Source organism: Sipha flava, unplaced genomic scaffold (assembly GCF_003268045.1).
Source record: "Sipha flava isolate LNK unplaced genomic scaffold, YSA_version1 79_pilon_pilon, whole genome shotgun sequence".
NCBI lineage: Eukaryota > Metazoa > Arthropoda > Insecta > Hemiptera > Aphididae > Sipha > Sipha flava.
The window spans coordinates 427,937-444,764 of NW_020273620.1; the positions used below are offsets into that span (position 1 = coordinate 427,937).

A 16,828-nucleotide genomic window follows, 5' to 3' on the forward strand; every position below is an offset into this window, starting at 1 on the left:
GATTTTAATATAGGATTATATTTGCAAAGATTTGAAGAATACTAGAAATTAATGAGAGTGTAAACATATAATTTCTTGATCACTTACATTTATAAATTTATGTTATATGTAAAGACAGCAGTAATTAATAACAACAACCATTAACCATTGTTATTGTATAGAATTTTACTTTATAAAGCATTTGAATCAACCAGACTGAGAAGAATGCAATCAATGTTCAATAATCTTAAGTATAATAATTATTTTGAAACTATAATTTTGTATTATAATGAACTAAACTGTATACAAATGTTTAGAAATACCAAATAAACATTTTTAATTTTTTTTTTCATAGATAATCTATTTAAAAAAAAAAAATAGTAGAAAATCCTTTCAATCTGTTTGTGTACGTATTTTAAATTGCAACAAAATAGCATTCCGTTGAAAATAACGATATTTTTTATTAACTTCAGATTAGTTTTTCTTATGGTTATTTTTTTTTTTTTTTTTGTTCAGTGATTATATTTATGCTATACTTTAAATCTTAAGCGCTCTTTATTTTTCAACATTTGTTTACGAATTTCCGTAAAAGATAAGAGGTCATCGAAAAAAAATATATATAATAATTTAATTTTATCTACTAGTAATAATTGCTGTTAAACGATTCCATAAAATATATATTGACAGAAATTGACTCTCCATGTATTTATTTAACTATCCTAGTATACACATTTTTCTTAACTCTCAATATTGTTAACATTTTCGAAAAGTATATTCTTCAGGAGCTCAAAGGTTAGGTTAGATTTCAAGCAAGACATGTAGGTACAATAAAATGTAATTAACTTGCTCTAACACTCCCTTATTATTATAATTGCTTTAATTTTTTTTCTTTCCATCCAGAATTCCATAAAATTACAATAAATTTACATTATTTTTTAACTCTTATTTATAGGTACATGATTACATTTTTAGTTTACACCATAAAAAATGCTATTGTGAGACTTAGAAATATTATTTTTTTATACAGTCCATTCAGCTACACATCAATGTGGACTCAACAATAAGATAAGCAATATTATTCCGTTTGATTATAAAACACATTTGAGTTCTTATCAATGTATAGACAATTTTGACATTATTAATTTATTGTTTCGTTAATTATCCTAACCGATGCTTTATGATGCTTATTTTTAACAGTACGATAGAGCCATAGTATATTTTCAATCTAAGAAGAGTATACTTCAATGTTTTAAACATATAATTATGAAATATGTTTTCGTGACATGCTCACCCGAACATAATATAATGATTAGGAATCGAACATTAGATATACACAGTAAAATACATACTTTCTGAATTCACAACCACTCACATTATACAATTATAAAGAACTCGTTATAGAATATATATTATTCATGACGGTAAAGTATAAAAAAGGTTTTTAACATCTATGGTTATTTTCTACATACTACACGTTTTCAGCCAAGGAACTGCAGGGAAAAAAGCAGAATAAATTACTAAAATAAAACTATATAGTTAATAAAACTATAGATGTATTGATAAAATAATAGAATCCATATTAGTTGTCATATAAATGTATGCAATTTTTTAGTAAGTGATATAGATTTTTTTTTTAATTTAATACTTTTAACGTAGCATGTAACATTATAAACTTTTTTAACAGAATGACCATAGCTTATTTATGGCATTTTCCCTTGTCATAAAACAATTTTAACTGCACAAAAATTGATTTTCGAGAACTCAACTCAAATAGTACTCTTCCAACCTAACAAAAATGTTCTCCGGTGCATTTTCTAAATAAGACTTTTGATTATATGACCTCAGCCAATATAAACCCTTATAGAAAAAGTAAATTACATTGGGTGTTTATTAGAAACAACAATTATTTTCCATATAAAATGAACTATATATTAATTTATTAGATAATATCAAAATGTAAAAATACATTTTGTAATCAAGCTGAAATGTTGTAGTAACTCGAAAATTCTCATTAATATAATTACATATTTTTACGTATTTTATGTTAAAAATGACACAGCTGATTTTTAAAATGATACATAGAAAAAATTAAAAAAAAAGTGATTTTAATCATATTTTACTTCTTAACATCAAAATCATAATTTAATAATAATTATGATTTAAATTAAGTATAATGATTCATATGATTTTTATAATCATTTGTACATGTTTAAGGAAATCATATAATTTTATTTTTATTTTTTGCCTTTAGTTATGTTATTTCTATAATACTAGTTGATAAATTTGATAGGTAGTAATATTATACATTTTATATTACATTTTCTTTAACAATCGATAATGAATTTTTATTAAAATAGTAAACTTTTATTAATTTATTTTAATAAAGATGAATCAAATAGTAAAACTTATTTTGTTTTTAATGGAAAATAATAAAATTTTCATAGAAATTTAAGTCAAAAAATTTAAAAATTAAAAATGCTCAGTTTGTTTTTATATTATGGCTCAATAAATAAATTATTTAAACATATTTGTGATATTTTAAATTTAAATTTTAAATTCAAATCGTTTATGGTGTTCATCAAATTGTAATTATCTATAGAAAATACCATAGACCACCTAGTTGATAAGGATGCGAGAAGATATTAAAATTATAATTATTATATAACTCTGTTAAGGTGTTGTAGCTTTCTAATCATTTTAACGTATACTGACCGGCGTACGCTATCACAATGAATAATGAAGTACAATATTATGCACGAGCAGATTATTCTAATATTTATTCGTAATCTTCCCAAATATTCCACGGAAAATTTCGCGGTAAAGCGGAATAAACCACTTTAATATTAAATGTTTTAAGAATCGAAAATAAAAATAAATATTATAACCATTTAATCGATTATGATTATAATGTATAAGCTTAAAGCCTCCGTCGCTGGTTCGTAATTATTGCAAACAGCATTATGTTATAACAAGGTGAAATTGGCGAAATGGAAATCTTTTCTGACTAGTGAAATTTAGTAACGTGTCTCACTATAACATGTCCACGAGAAGACAGACACATACATGTAAATATGCACACGCTCATAATATAGCAAATCGTATAATCGGTTAAAAGGATAATTTAAAGGTTTTATTGTTTTATTCTCACCATCACGGACGCATTACTTTATACATAATTTAAGTAGTTTCTTATTTTAAAGTTTTTGACTGAAATATATATCATTTTCTGCCTACTTTCATGCTCCATCGTTTAAAAAGTATTAAGTATTTAATTTCAATTATTAAATTATAGACAGATATGTATATATCATTATAATAGCGTAATGTTAGTTATTGATTGTGATCATCGATTTTTTTTTCTTAATTTTTTAGATTTATTATAAAAGATAAAAGCCATTAAACCATAAACTAATTTGTATGCTGAAAAATCTTGAAAAAAAAAATATAATTACAATGTTTTACATTATTCATCAATAATAACATTATTATTATAAATTAGAATTTAATCATTTAAAATTGTTAATTGATAATAATTATTAATAATTATTTATTGCTAGAATCAATTCGTTTTATTTTATTATTGATATACACATTTTTCCTACCGTTTTCATATACACTACAGTGAATAAAAAATAATCTTAATAACAAACTGATAAAATGTAATCTCAAAAATAGAAAACTGGAAGAACATAGTATGCATTATAATATATAAATTATTATGTATTGTTATTATTACAATAAGATATATATTGAAAAATATAATTCAATATCATACTCACTAGTGTAAGATAAGTATAATTTACATATGGGTAAGAGTTATCAACATTTAGTAAATACCATTAAAATGAATCATGCATTGTTCATTTTATTATTTAAACTTTGAATGCACCTCGTACATTTTTCACCAAAGAAACCTGAAGATGTTGAGTATTCATACCTAGATAGAAATTAAATTATGATCATTAAACATTACTCATAAAATAAATAGTTTACTAACTAAATTTAAAACTGTTTATTTCTGTTATTTCTGTTCAATTTCATCAAAATCGTTCAACTTTAGTGAAATTAATTATGATACCTAAAAACTGTAATTTTTTTCAACGTATTTTAAGTAACAACATAATTGACCTATGTATTATATATATAATATCTAATTTTGTTTGCACAAATAATTTTTAACTCCTCTGTAACGCTCATATTCTTTATTGTATAATTTACATATAATTACATTATTAGTGTAATTATCATAGTATTGCACTATATAATTAATTAATTAGTTCAAATTCAAATTAAATAACTTATTTTAGAATATTCTATAGAAGTTAAGGAAATATACATTTTACATTATTTTAATAAAAAAAAAAAATCATGTCTACCTTACAACGAATTCAAATCTAGAAAATTGGTAAAAATGAAAAATATTAATATGAACTAATAAAATGGCTAATACTCTAGAATGCAAATCGATAATTAGTTCGGGTAGCGTTATATGACTGAATGTAACTTTTTTAAACAGAACGCTTTATTATAATCATAATTTTGACTATATCGTAGGTGTATGCATCTCATTTTAAATGTCTTTTTAAAAGTATGCGGTTACGACATAGCCGTCTTTTTAATGATTTTAAAAATCCTTTAAAACATTATTGAAAAAAATTGCGATAAAAAAGAATGAATCATATTATAAACGATAATAACACACAAATTGTGTTACACAATTTTTATTGAGTTATTTTTTTATTTCCAAAAAAACATTGGAAAACATACAGAAAACTTATTTGCCCTAAAACATCAAAAGTAAATAAAAAGCAAGACTAATTTTTTTCTTTATCTTACCATAATACGTCTAAAAAGATATAGTGTAGCATAAGTAGTATACTGTTTATAGATTGCTACCTTAAAATTAGTTATTATAAGATGGCTACTATTAACTTTTTTTGTTATCTTATGCAAATTTATTATATGAATAATTTACATACCTGAAATAGTTATAGATTTATGAATCGGAAATCTAGAAAAATGTTTTGTCGAACACTTAAAAATGATCTAAGCCGTAAAATCAAATAACATTTTAAAATTATTTAAAAGTCGATAAAACTCCATCCATACGAATGACATTTCAACATTCAGTTTTAAAATTATTGTTTATTAATGCATTTAGCAGATAACGTTTTTTTAATGAAACTTGGTTCATGTTTTATACATCTTCTTTCTACTTCTTCGGTAATACATTCTTGCCTCCAGTTTTCCATCGCCGATGCCTATAGTCTCCAGTCTATACCTCCTTCTATTAGGTCTCATACATATTTTGAATAAAATAGTACTCGATTGTACATTATACTTGATGAAACATCCACGCAAATACCTAAATAGTATCAGAAATGTAGTCGAATTAAATTTAATTTGTTTGACCGTCAGTCAAGTTTATTCAAATAAGAATTAATTAATTGAGGAATACAAAAAACATATATTTGTCAATTAACTCATTCAAAAATATTATTAATACTTACAATTCAAAGTTAATGCGTTTAGAAAGGGGTTTAAAATCATGCCATTGTTATCGCATGGAACTGCGTTTAATAATTTGATTAATCGATATTACCGAGCTACGAGATAGTAATACACATATTTTATACGATATTAATCCTATGAAAAAACACTAACGTTTTTCTTTCTCAGTAATTCACAAATATTATAATATTATTGTAACATAATGTTTGTGCGAACAGCGACAAAGCGCTAAAATGTTTTATTTTATGATTTTTATATTTTTTTCCTAGAATACTCATTTAGAAAAAATGTTTTATTCCTTTTTCAGTTGGTTAGTTTCAAATATACTTAGAGTATATCGGGGTAGTGTTTGTTCGATGTTACCAATCGCTGTGGTGGTTAAATTTCAAAAACTTTTGCCCACGCACACGACTGATCAACTTATGCGTACACATTGTTCTATGCGCGTGAAACGAGTATCCATTTAGGCTTTGAAATTATTATAACCGCGGATGATTGGACACAGTGAATTTCATCGGTACGGGAAAAAAAAGTAATTTTTACTCAGTCGATTTCGACGTGTGTACATTGCTCGTGAAGCGTGTACGTGTACGTGTGTGTAACTGTGTGCGTACAGTTAAATGAACACACAACGTTTTAACGCGTGAACAATATACATCGAAGCCGTTACTACTATATGTGCTACATGGTCCCAATACGTGCGTACAGAGCGATTGTAATGCTTAATAAATTTAGTACGTATATTTCGTTGTTATCTTTTTAATTTTAAATTTTCTTCGCTTATCCCTAACCCATTTTCTTCTGCCTCGCGCGCTCGTCGTCGAACGCGCATTGATTAGTTTTTTTTTTTTTTTTATTTTAATTTATTTTTATCTCAAGCCGCGCAGACACACCGGCCGTTTCCCGCGACGGACCGCTCGCCGCAGGGCCCGAGATTCACGTGCCGTGCACGGAAACACGGAACGCCGAATTTCGTTCCACCGAAAACCGTTCAAACATCGCATTTCGTATCGCATTTATCGTTTTCAACAACACTGAACAACATTGCGCACGACGATTTCAGCGCGTCAGCAACCGCCCCCGCGGCCGTGCGTTTTGTCAACGGATCCTCCCCGGATTAGAGTACTTAATCAACGTGTACTCGACCCGTCGTGTGCTTACATTGGCCGACGTTGAAACAATATTTTCAGAGTTGTAGATTCCGACAACCGCAAGACGTCGCGACGTGTCGGAGCGAGCAATAACAACGCGCGTTCAACCGTACGTTTTCCACGGTTCGCCGTACAATTGTCCCGTTTTTTTTTCGATTTCAAAACGTACACCATGTTTTCATCTCTACCTTTTTCCAATAAACGGTCATTCGAGCCCAAAATATTGGCGCGCACGTACTCGAATCCAGTTGGTTCTACGGTATTCGGTGTGCAAATTGTGTAGTGCAAACGCGTTTCCGGATCAATGTCGATATCGGTATGAACTTTATTCTGAACTGGGTCACATGTCATATCGATATATTATAATGTTTAATCAAATTGCTTTCGTTTATACGGTTAACATTTTTTTTTTTTCGGAAAATTTAACTAATATTTTTCCCTCCTGAACCGTATGTTTTCCAACACATTTTTTATTTTTACAGCGCGCACTGCATAGGTTTTATCGAAATATTTTATTCACTATATGTGTTGTAGTTAAGTCGAAACGGATTTTTATTGTTTTGACACGGTGATTGAAGTTTTTTTTTTTTTACTTCTATCAAAATACCTATAACACCGTAGATTGTTTATTATTTCACTTATCGATTGCTTTACTTATATTATTTTTCAGTTCTGTATTACCGTCAATAGTAATTGATGTTTTCACTATTATTGATCATTTTTTGTTAATGGAGTCCGTACACGTAAAACCCATTTACTTTATCGTATGACGAGTGTGTTGCGAGCATAGTGAGGCCATCATACTGGTAAAATAACGTTGATCTAATAAAAATGCAATAACGGTATCGTTATATCACGAATCAGAGAATTACACTATAAAAAGTTACATATTATTATGTTCATCGAAGTTTTTTCAATTCAATCTATGTATAAGCTATTCATGTCGAACTTCATTTGACAAAAAAAAAGTAGTAATTATAAAAATAATAACCAGCTTTGTTTATCATTTGTTTTCAGGAATTGAAAAAGGTGGTCAACCACACAATATTGAATGACTCCGAATTGCAATTGAAAAAAATTTATATAGAGAGATGTAAACGTCTGCCGGCATTCGGTTGCAACCTGTATTTTGTCAAGGAAGTTCAACGTGGTAGGACAAAAACTAAGGTAATATAAAGCTATAATTTTATAACTTTTTTAAAATTTAATTTTGATTTCAATCAGTCCAGTTGAAAGTTGTTATGCTAATGGAAACTAACGTGTTTAGCTCGAAATCAATTAATTATTCAAAATAGCAAAATATTTCAATATTTTATTATTTCCTTAGTTTTTTTGATTTGCAAAAATTAAATATCTCGTATTTAATTTATCTTTTTTTTACGGATACGACAGAATTAAAGTGCTCCGTCAAAATAAAAATAAAAATATTTGAGATGAATACCATAAGGTTATAAATAATTACATTTTTTAAATAAACGATATCATAAACTTGAATTGAACCATATTTGTGAAAGATTAAAGCAATAATAATAATTTTACCGAACTGTGTAATTAATCATCCAATAGCTTGCAATTGGAATAAATCTCTATAATCTAAACATTTATGGATTTTTAAAAATGGTATTAATTTCTAAAAATAATTCAATACTAATTTCCTTAACTTAAATCAATACGTGGCCAATACTACTAAAAAATTAAAATTAAAATTAACAGAACATTTTAAAAATTTGAGTATAAAATAAAATGTTTCTTTTCATAAACTCTTAAAAATTACGAATTTTCCATCTAACCCTATCTAAAGAAAAATTAATGATTTTACAAATTAATAAATAATTTAGTTTTAAAAATTAACCATAAATCTATTCCGATTTAAAATTAGAATAGATTATTAAAAACATTAAAAACAAATGGCTATATACTAATGAATAATTTATAATATTAGGTTCTTTTTTTCCCCTTTATTTAGTATATTTTAACAATTAGGAATACATTAAAAATAATACTACAAAATGTATTTTACACTAATTAAATATTAATTAATTGATTCAGAAAATCAATATTAATATATATGATGTAATGCATAAATTGTTATATATCAATGAAACAACTAAGTACCTACATGTTGTATATTTGTTATTTGATTGTCACACCATTTCATTAGCATAATAATCACATTTTAAATTAATTGCTTGTTATTTTACAGTTTAACTATCCATGTAAAATTTTTTCAGTATAATTTCATTTTAGATTTAAAAATAATTTATTCAATGACAACTTTGATGCATTACGTATGATTAATACTTACAAAATATGTTTAAATAATATTGTAATAGGACATTCAACGATTTGACTCAAAATAATTATATGTTATCAAGTAAATGAATTGAAATTAAAATAAATATGATCACAAGATAATTGATTAAATAATAATTGAATAACAAACGAACTAAATATAATAATACAATTGTGAGAAAAAATATTACTCGATTAATATTACTTATGAGTTATAGCAGCTCAATTTAGAAAAAAAAAAATCATGTTTAAATATTAAGATGTATAATAACTAACAAAAATGTATTCTAAAAGTATATTTGTATACCAATTACACCATTAAAATAAAATTTGTGCGATAGGACTAAAATAATTAATTTAAAATAACAGCTTTTAAATATTTATCAATAATAAAATATTATTTGAAATCCTGTGTATGAAATAAATTTTAATAGTTATACTAATTAAAAAAAAATAAATAAATTTCAATTCCATTTAAATAAATACTGTTCCTTTTAAGTTAATGAGTTGTATATTTTAAAATATTATGTAGTTTAAAAAATGTATTATGAAACGTAACTTTTTACTAAAACAATTAACACTATTTTACTTATCTTCATTGTTTAATAGCAACAATGAAATGTTTTTATAACTAGTAGAATCCCTATGCTTTATATTTGTAATATATTTGTATATTTATCTTGTAACTATATATAAAATATGTGATATCTGAAATAGTAATAAATATTAACATCTAACACTCAAAAATTAATTTCTATATTCACAGGCTGCACGTTTGTTGGGGCTGAGTTTCGATAAAATTATATTGCTTGATAATAAAACCAAAATTTTATCCAAGTGTCAAAATACGCAAGACTTACTTCAGGTCAGTATAATATTAGTTTTATTTCAACGATTATATTAAAAAAAAAAAAAAAAAAAAAAAAAAAACCAAACAAAGTAGATATTATTAATTTTAACAAGGAAAGATAATACCAATTATATTGGTATTATCTTTATTATATCAACACTTCGTTGTCTTTTTTTTAAAAAAAAGGGACATATCGAATATTTGAATAAAAATCAATCAGATTAAAATTGCTATTTTGTTTTAAACCATTCCAGAATAATATCTAGACAAACTACAAGAAGTATATACTATACATTAGCATACTTTGGTGTTATCTTAAATTTACGCGAAGATCTGAATGTTTAATTAATGTTTTGTATTTTAGTTTACATTTTTTATAATGTACACAATCAACTTTGGGTGCTTAACAAAGGTCAATGGTTTCATTATAGTTTCTTTTCGAGTATTCCGAAAAAGCAGAAATATATAAAATAATGTATTTTTTATTAATAAATTATTTTCAAATTGGTAAATAAGTTTCACATTTTTTCGAATCCTATAATTAGATTAAAAATTAAAAATATAACATAAAAAATTACTCACAAATATTTATAAAGTAGTGAATACTAAATAATTTACTTTATCATTTAAACTAGAATATATAAGTTTGAATAACATAGTAAATAAACTTAAAATTATATACATTATGATTTAACATTTTCATACAATTTGGTAATAATAATATTTCATAAAAGTTGTATGCATTTATTTACTATTTATTTTAAAGTAGGTACAATTGCAAAATGTTAAGGATAATTTTAATTTAATCTAATTTGTTTATAGTTGTATTTTTTATTTTAATATTCAACTATCACATCTTAATATGAAAATACTATTTTATGTATTAAAATATTTAGTTTCATTGTAATGTTCAATTTAAAAATATGTTTATCAACTGTAAAAATAATATTTTACGGTTTTGAAATCTAGTGGCAAACGGTGTTTAGAAGAAAGCGAAATAAAGTGTCTTTCGAATTTCGTAATTCTAAGTGGACTTTGGGCACACCAACTGAACGGTCATTACGTGATATAGATTTTGTATTGTTGCAAATTCTTCAAGAGATTGATAGCAACTTTTTAGAGCTGCATTCTGTTATTACACCACCTCAGCTCCCTAAACCATTGGGTGAGTAAATAATCTAAAATATATTTTATACCTAAATTTTATTTCATAACTAACATCAATGTATATTTTTTCATGTGTAAATAATCAAAAATTCCTTTTTCAAAATTGAAAATTAACAATTCCAAAGAAAGTAACAACATTTTAAAAATGTATACAACTACATTTTTATCTATAAAATGTTTGAATATGATTGGGATATTTGTTTTAAATTTATAATTAAGAAATATATGAACTTATACACATTTATAAAAAAATCATAATTCTATATTTGTATTTACGGTTTTTTATTTTTTACTAAATACTCGAAACAAATTTTCAAAAAAGTGTTTTGTAATGTTTAACTCGCAGTACACATTAATACTTGTTCCATTATACTGTAAAAACTAATGGCTATTTAATTTATAATTATTGTAAGTTTAATTTGTGTTTGATACGTGATTATTGTTTTCATGCAACAGAACTTGGAGAGATAATCCTGGACGACACTGTTGCAACTGAATTAGACACGCTACGGCGGATATTACATTTCCCCGAAGAGGTAGCACTACTGATAAGTAATAAAGAAAACGATTTATTCTACGACGTCCCGCCGCTGGATTTCTTGCGTCAAGTGACTTTAGATCAAGACGGAACAAACGTTTGTAATACGTCTGTTAAAAAACTCATTGACAGATTTAATGCAGTATGTTCAACTTATTTAAATATTTTCTTCGTAGCAATGCGCACATGTTAAAAATTATTTCTCGTCTGGGTAATAAAAATGATATTTTTGTTTGTTTTCATTTATATACGGGGGTAATTTGTTTTTTAAACAGTTGCATTATTTACGGCCCTTGTCTCCAATTTTCGCGTTCTGATGATGACCTGTATCGGTGTTCACATTAGCTTTATTTTTAGTAAACATTATTTTACGTTTATAGGTAAGCTCATGGACAACGCATCTTATACTTACTCGACCAACGTACGAAGACCAAAAAGCCATATTGTCTTGCTTGTTGAGAGTGGCCAAAGAATGTTGGAACATTGGAAATTTCAATGGTGCTATGGAGATTATAGCCGGACTCAAGTAATGCATTATTGATATTAAATGATGCGATAGTTCACATTATTTAGGAATTTAAATACTCGCTAAAATCGCTGGCATAATAATCATAAAACATTATAATATATACATTACATTCGTATCGTCGTCATCAATGAATGAACTAGTCAGGTATTCATTTTCTGGGTATTCATGTCTATTATTTTAGTCGGTATTCAAAATAAATTTGCATTATTATGTTTGTGAAAAACAACATAAATAACATAACAAAATGGTATATATAACATTTTTCTTCTCATTTCAAAAGTGAGCATTATTGCATTGTATTTTATTTGAATATGGAATCAGATGTTTTACTATCTAAGTTCCTATACATAATATAAAATATTTGTTGTCCTAACAAAGACAATTTTAGTAACAGTTAAAATCATACGAAACGTTCCCACGGCTTTGACACTATTTTATTGGTAATATTGGTTTTGAATATTGCACATGGTATAAAAATCACTATTGAAAAAAAATAATACATTATGTGTGTAGATAAATGTCATATGTTACAAAGTAACGAATTCTAACCAACAATTGATTCATTTTCGAAACTAGAGAGCGAAATTAGTTTGAGCAGGTTGACTATATGGAGATCATTGAAATCTATCAGAAGTTGGATTTATTGATCACATGATAAAAGAAAGTAAAGTAATTGTTTTGACCGGTCTTCAGTGATTATAAAAACGTTTGTAGGCCGGCTGAAACTACTGGTTTCGCTGATCACAAAATCAGCAATATTTATGTGCGATTACATGGTTTTATATTGTCACAATATATATGTGTGAGTTTGTGTTGCTCTTTAAACATATTAAAATTACAATATAAATTAATTTCTTCGTAATTTTATTTTTAAAATATATAATATATACATACGTTATAAAAATCACATTCCTTCACGAGACATTTTCGATATTTCCCGTACATTATGTTTGTTCGATGACAGTTTCAATAATGTTACAGGAATAAAATTCACTCAAATGTTTTTAATTTCAGGTCGGAGAAAATAAAGTTGTTCATGCAGGCAGTATTAGAAAACGAAAAGGTGCCTTTATTCCATTTTCTCACGGACGCACTGTTGTCAGCCCCACAGTACGAGAATATTCTGCAGAAGGCACTGGCCATACCCGACTGTCCCGTGATACCTTTTTTCGGGTCTTTCATGCGCGAAATAAGGAAGATCATGAAGGAGACGCCCAGCAATATCGTACTGACTGATCAAGATGGAAAGTTTCTGAGCGAGGTACCTAAAATCACGGTGTCTACGTACTAACGAATACGTCTAATGAATACATTTAAACGATAGAGTTCGATTTTTCCTTTTTTATTTTTCTTAACATTTCTGAAACACGGCAATAAGTATATAAAACTTTTAAGATAGGAATCTCTTAAATCTCTCACGATATTATTGAAAAATAATAAACCCGCAGTACATTTAAAACTCAGAATAAACTACGGTGTATTTCGAGTTCTAAAATCACTGTACTACTGTTTACAATATATACGTGCAATTTGGCGTATTATGCACATTTACTCGTAAATAATTTTTTTTTTTTTTTTGTGAACGTTATACGATAGCCAATCAGTATGGAATACACCTATTTATTTAAGAATAGCACATTTATGGGATATAATAACGTATGGTAATGATATTTTTTCGTCGTTTTGTAATGGTCGTCCTGGATTGATGTCTTCAATTGATTTAAATAAACATTCCATTGTGATAACCAGTAGTAAACATTGTAGGGTGACTGTATGTATGCACAGTTAGAGATGCAAATGTATGCTATCAGTTTCAGTAGTATTTATATTATTGTTAACAGACGGTATATTTAAATGAGCTGTGTTAAGTATTATACAGAACTGTATTTGGTAGGTATATACTTGACGTTGGACGATATTAAACTACATGCTGTGCTCTGTACAATTAAACGTAAGCATTAAAAATAATTAGTCGTAAATAACACGTTTCAATCAATATCCAAATATTAAATAGTCATTACGAAAATAAAAACTTCATTCATAATTCCAAATCTTTTTAAGTTATATATATTTTATAAGATTTGTTGTCATTATTATTATGATTATTTTTCTTTAAATCACCAAAAACATGTATGATTTACTTGCATTTGCGGCTCATCTGAATTAAACGTATTGCTCTTATTATTAATTTTAATTCTTCGTGTTGAAATTTTCATTAAGAATAGAATAATTTTTAATATTATTTTCAAATATAGAATGTTATTTGAACATATAGCTTTTAATTATTTTGTTGTTTATAATTCCGTTTCAAATGTATTTTTGAGATGAAAAATATTTTGTACCACAACTTTATGGCCAATCTTTTTGAAAAATTAAATGATTAAGATTTTTTCATGTATGTAAAATTAATTTACTAATATTGTAAAAAAAATATACAAAAAGAAATATTAACCAAGAAAATATTAATTAGGTTTATTATGTTACTTTTTTAATATTTAATTACTTAACAAATATAATAGCTTTGTGATAATTGTATTGTATTGCAACAAGTACCTACTTTATAATATTTAATATGATAAAATTAGCTTTTTATTATTATTACCTAAAATTAAGGTATGTATTCGTTATTTATCAATTACAGACTTTTTCCGAACATGAATACTTAGATGGATATACTACTATGCTCGGATTAGACGGAATCGTTAACATGGAAAAAATCTACAAGGTCCAAGCGGTACTGGAAGAATTATCAAATTTCCATCGACATTATTTTGATCGAAAAACGTATTCATCGAAGTAAGACAAATTTATTTATTTTCAATGTAATAGAAATAATTATCAAATTAATCATTTTGTGTTTATGCTTAAATCATATATTCATAGTCGTAACTAGTATATTTTGCATATTTATGTGACATGGACATATTGAACGACTATGATTATTGATGTTATATTTTAATTCGATTAAGTTATTAACATTTTGAACGAATTAAATTTACATAATACCATTAAACGTTATTTTTTCAACCAAAAAAATTATTTGAGTGCATTGAGATATTCGAATACAAATCGAAAATAACAAAAACATTACTATTTAAAAGATATAATAATTTTAAGTCCGTCGACAATGAATTATTTATTACACATAAGTTCGTGTGTATACTTGTATCTCGTATCTTTAATTTATTTACAAGATGGAAAATCGTTTATGTAACTATTAGTCAATCATGTTTATTTTCTAACTGCACCCTTCTGACCTTGATCAAATAGTCGATAGTTTCTGATTATTACATGCAGATGATTGAACAAAAATGTCATCGATTGTACGACGTATTTTATTCATCCTCTCAAATAAAGACTTAAGAAGACATCCGATACCTATCCGGTTAATGAACAGTTGGACGTATATTTTCGATATTATTTTTCGACATTTAAGACCGAGCCATTGGACTAATACAAGTAAAATCTTCCAATATTTAATAACAGGTAGCATAAAAAAATGTGACTCGTGTTCAACAAATAACATAATACTAAAAGAAGGACATCGGACACTGACCTTTATTCGTGAAGAACGCTAAACATACTAAATCATACATTACACTTTATTCACTGTAACGGTTTTGAGAATCAGTCGATTGAACATAATGTTAGTACGAACAATTATGAGAGCAAATATGAATTAGAAATTAAGACTTAAATGGATCAATTCGATTTTGAACTAACAGTTTATCTGAATATATTTTGGTAAAATATTAATAAATAATATAGACTTGTTCAGTTTTCAAGTTTATTCGTCTAAAATATACAAGCCAGTTTTTGTGAGTGAAAGAAGATTGCAGATAAGAATGACGAGTCAGTATACCATCTAACTATTGTCTCCTAACGAACAGTAATTACTATTGTATAATTACATGTAAAACAAACACAAAAAGTATAACATTCCATACGATTGACTACTTATCATAATTTTAAACATAAGACGTTTTACTCGAAATAAAATTATTATTGATTAATAAATATTAATAATTAAAATATAATAATATATTTAATAAAGAATCTAAAAACAAATGAATATATGAAGCATTCTTAATAGAGAAATATGGGTATAGTTTAACGAACTATTTTTGTTGTTCGAATAATTCGCATTAACTATTCCACATGTATACACAATTATACACTCACGACAAATCAACACACTTAAAAAGAATGAAACAACGTTCGAACGCATGTATAATAGTTTTGATTTATTCATAATTATAATTATTAATATTATAATACTGTATCTACCAAATTATTTGGTATAATGGATATGGAGTGTTCCGTTTTTATTTAGCATTTGTTTTTTAACTGACGCTTTTGAACTATTTGAACTGAACCCAAAACGAATCAAAACATTAGGATTTAAAAAATATTTTAATAACTTCATCTCCACCGTTGAGTTATTTACTGCTCGATAGCGTGTAATTGTAATAGTTTATGAATATCTGCAGTGAAAAATTGTTCATGTAGAATATCAGATGTCAAAGTTTATTTTGACCATGCTGTGTCAACCTTGAAAATATTCCCAATATCTTTATGAATGCTATACGCTGACAATCGGTTGGAATACCATCACAACTTTTGTTAAACTACTGAGAACATAATTGCACACATAGAATAACGTGCACAGCGTGTATTTCACCTGACCACTAAAATAAACATTACTATATACGTCAGACTAGTGTTATATGCATGTACTTAATAATAATATCGACGGATTTAAACTATTCAAAAGCTTAGAGTAATACGAAAATTGTAAACATAAAAAGACA

At 26.2% G+C, this 16,828-nt stretch overlaps 1 protein-coding gene across 1 annotated transcript in view; it reads left to right on the forward strand.

Annotated features, from left to right (window-relative positions):
• The window catches only part of LOC112692993, a 348,829-nt gene that overhangs the window by 315,689 nt on the left and 16,312 nt on the right, over positions 1-16,828 (forward strand). Inside the window, exons 30-36 of the mRNA XM_025567839.1 lie at positions 7,659-7,808; positions 9,700-9,798; positions 10,753-10,948; positions 11,407-11,630; positions 11,869-12,014; positions 13,032-13,278; positions 14,659-14,813. Of these exons, the coding sequence (XP_025423624.1) occupies positions 7,659-7,808; positions 9,700-9,798; positions 10,753-10,948; positions 11,407-11,630; positions 11,869-12,014; positions 13,032-13,278; positions 14,659-14,813 (1,217 nt within the window). The remainder of the gene's footprint in view (positions 1-7,658; positions 7,809-9,699; positions 9,799-10,752; positions 10,949-11,406; positions 11,631-11,868; positions 12,015-13,031; positions 13,279-14,658; positions 14,814-16,828) is intronic.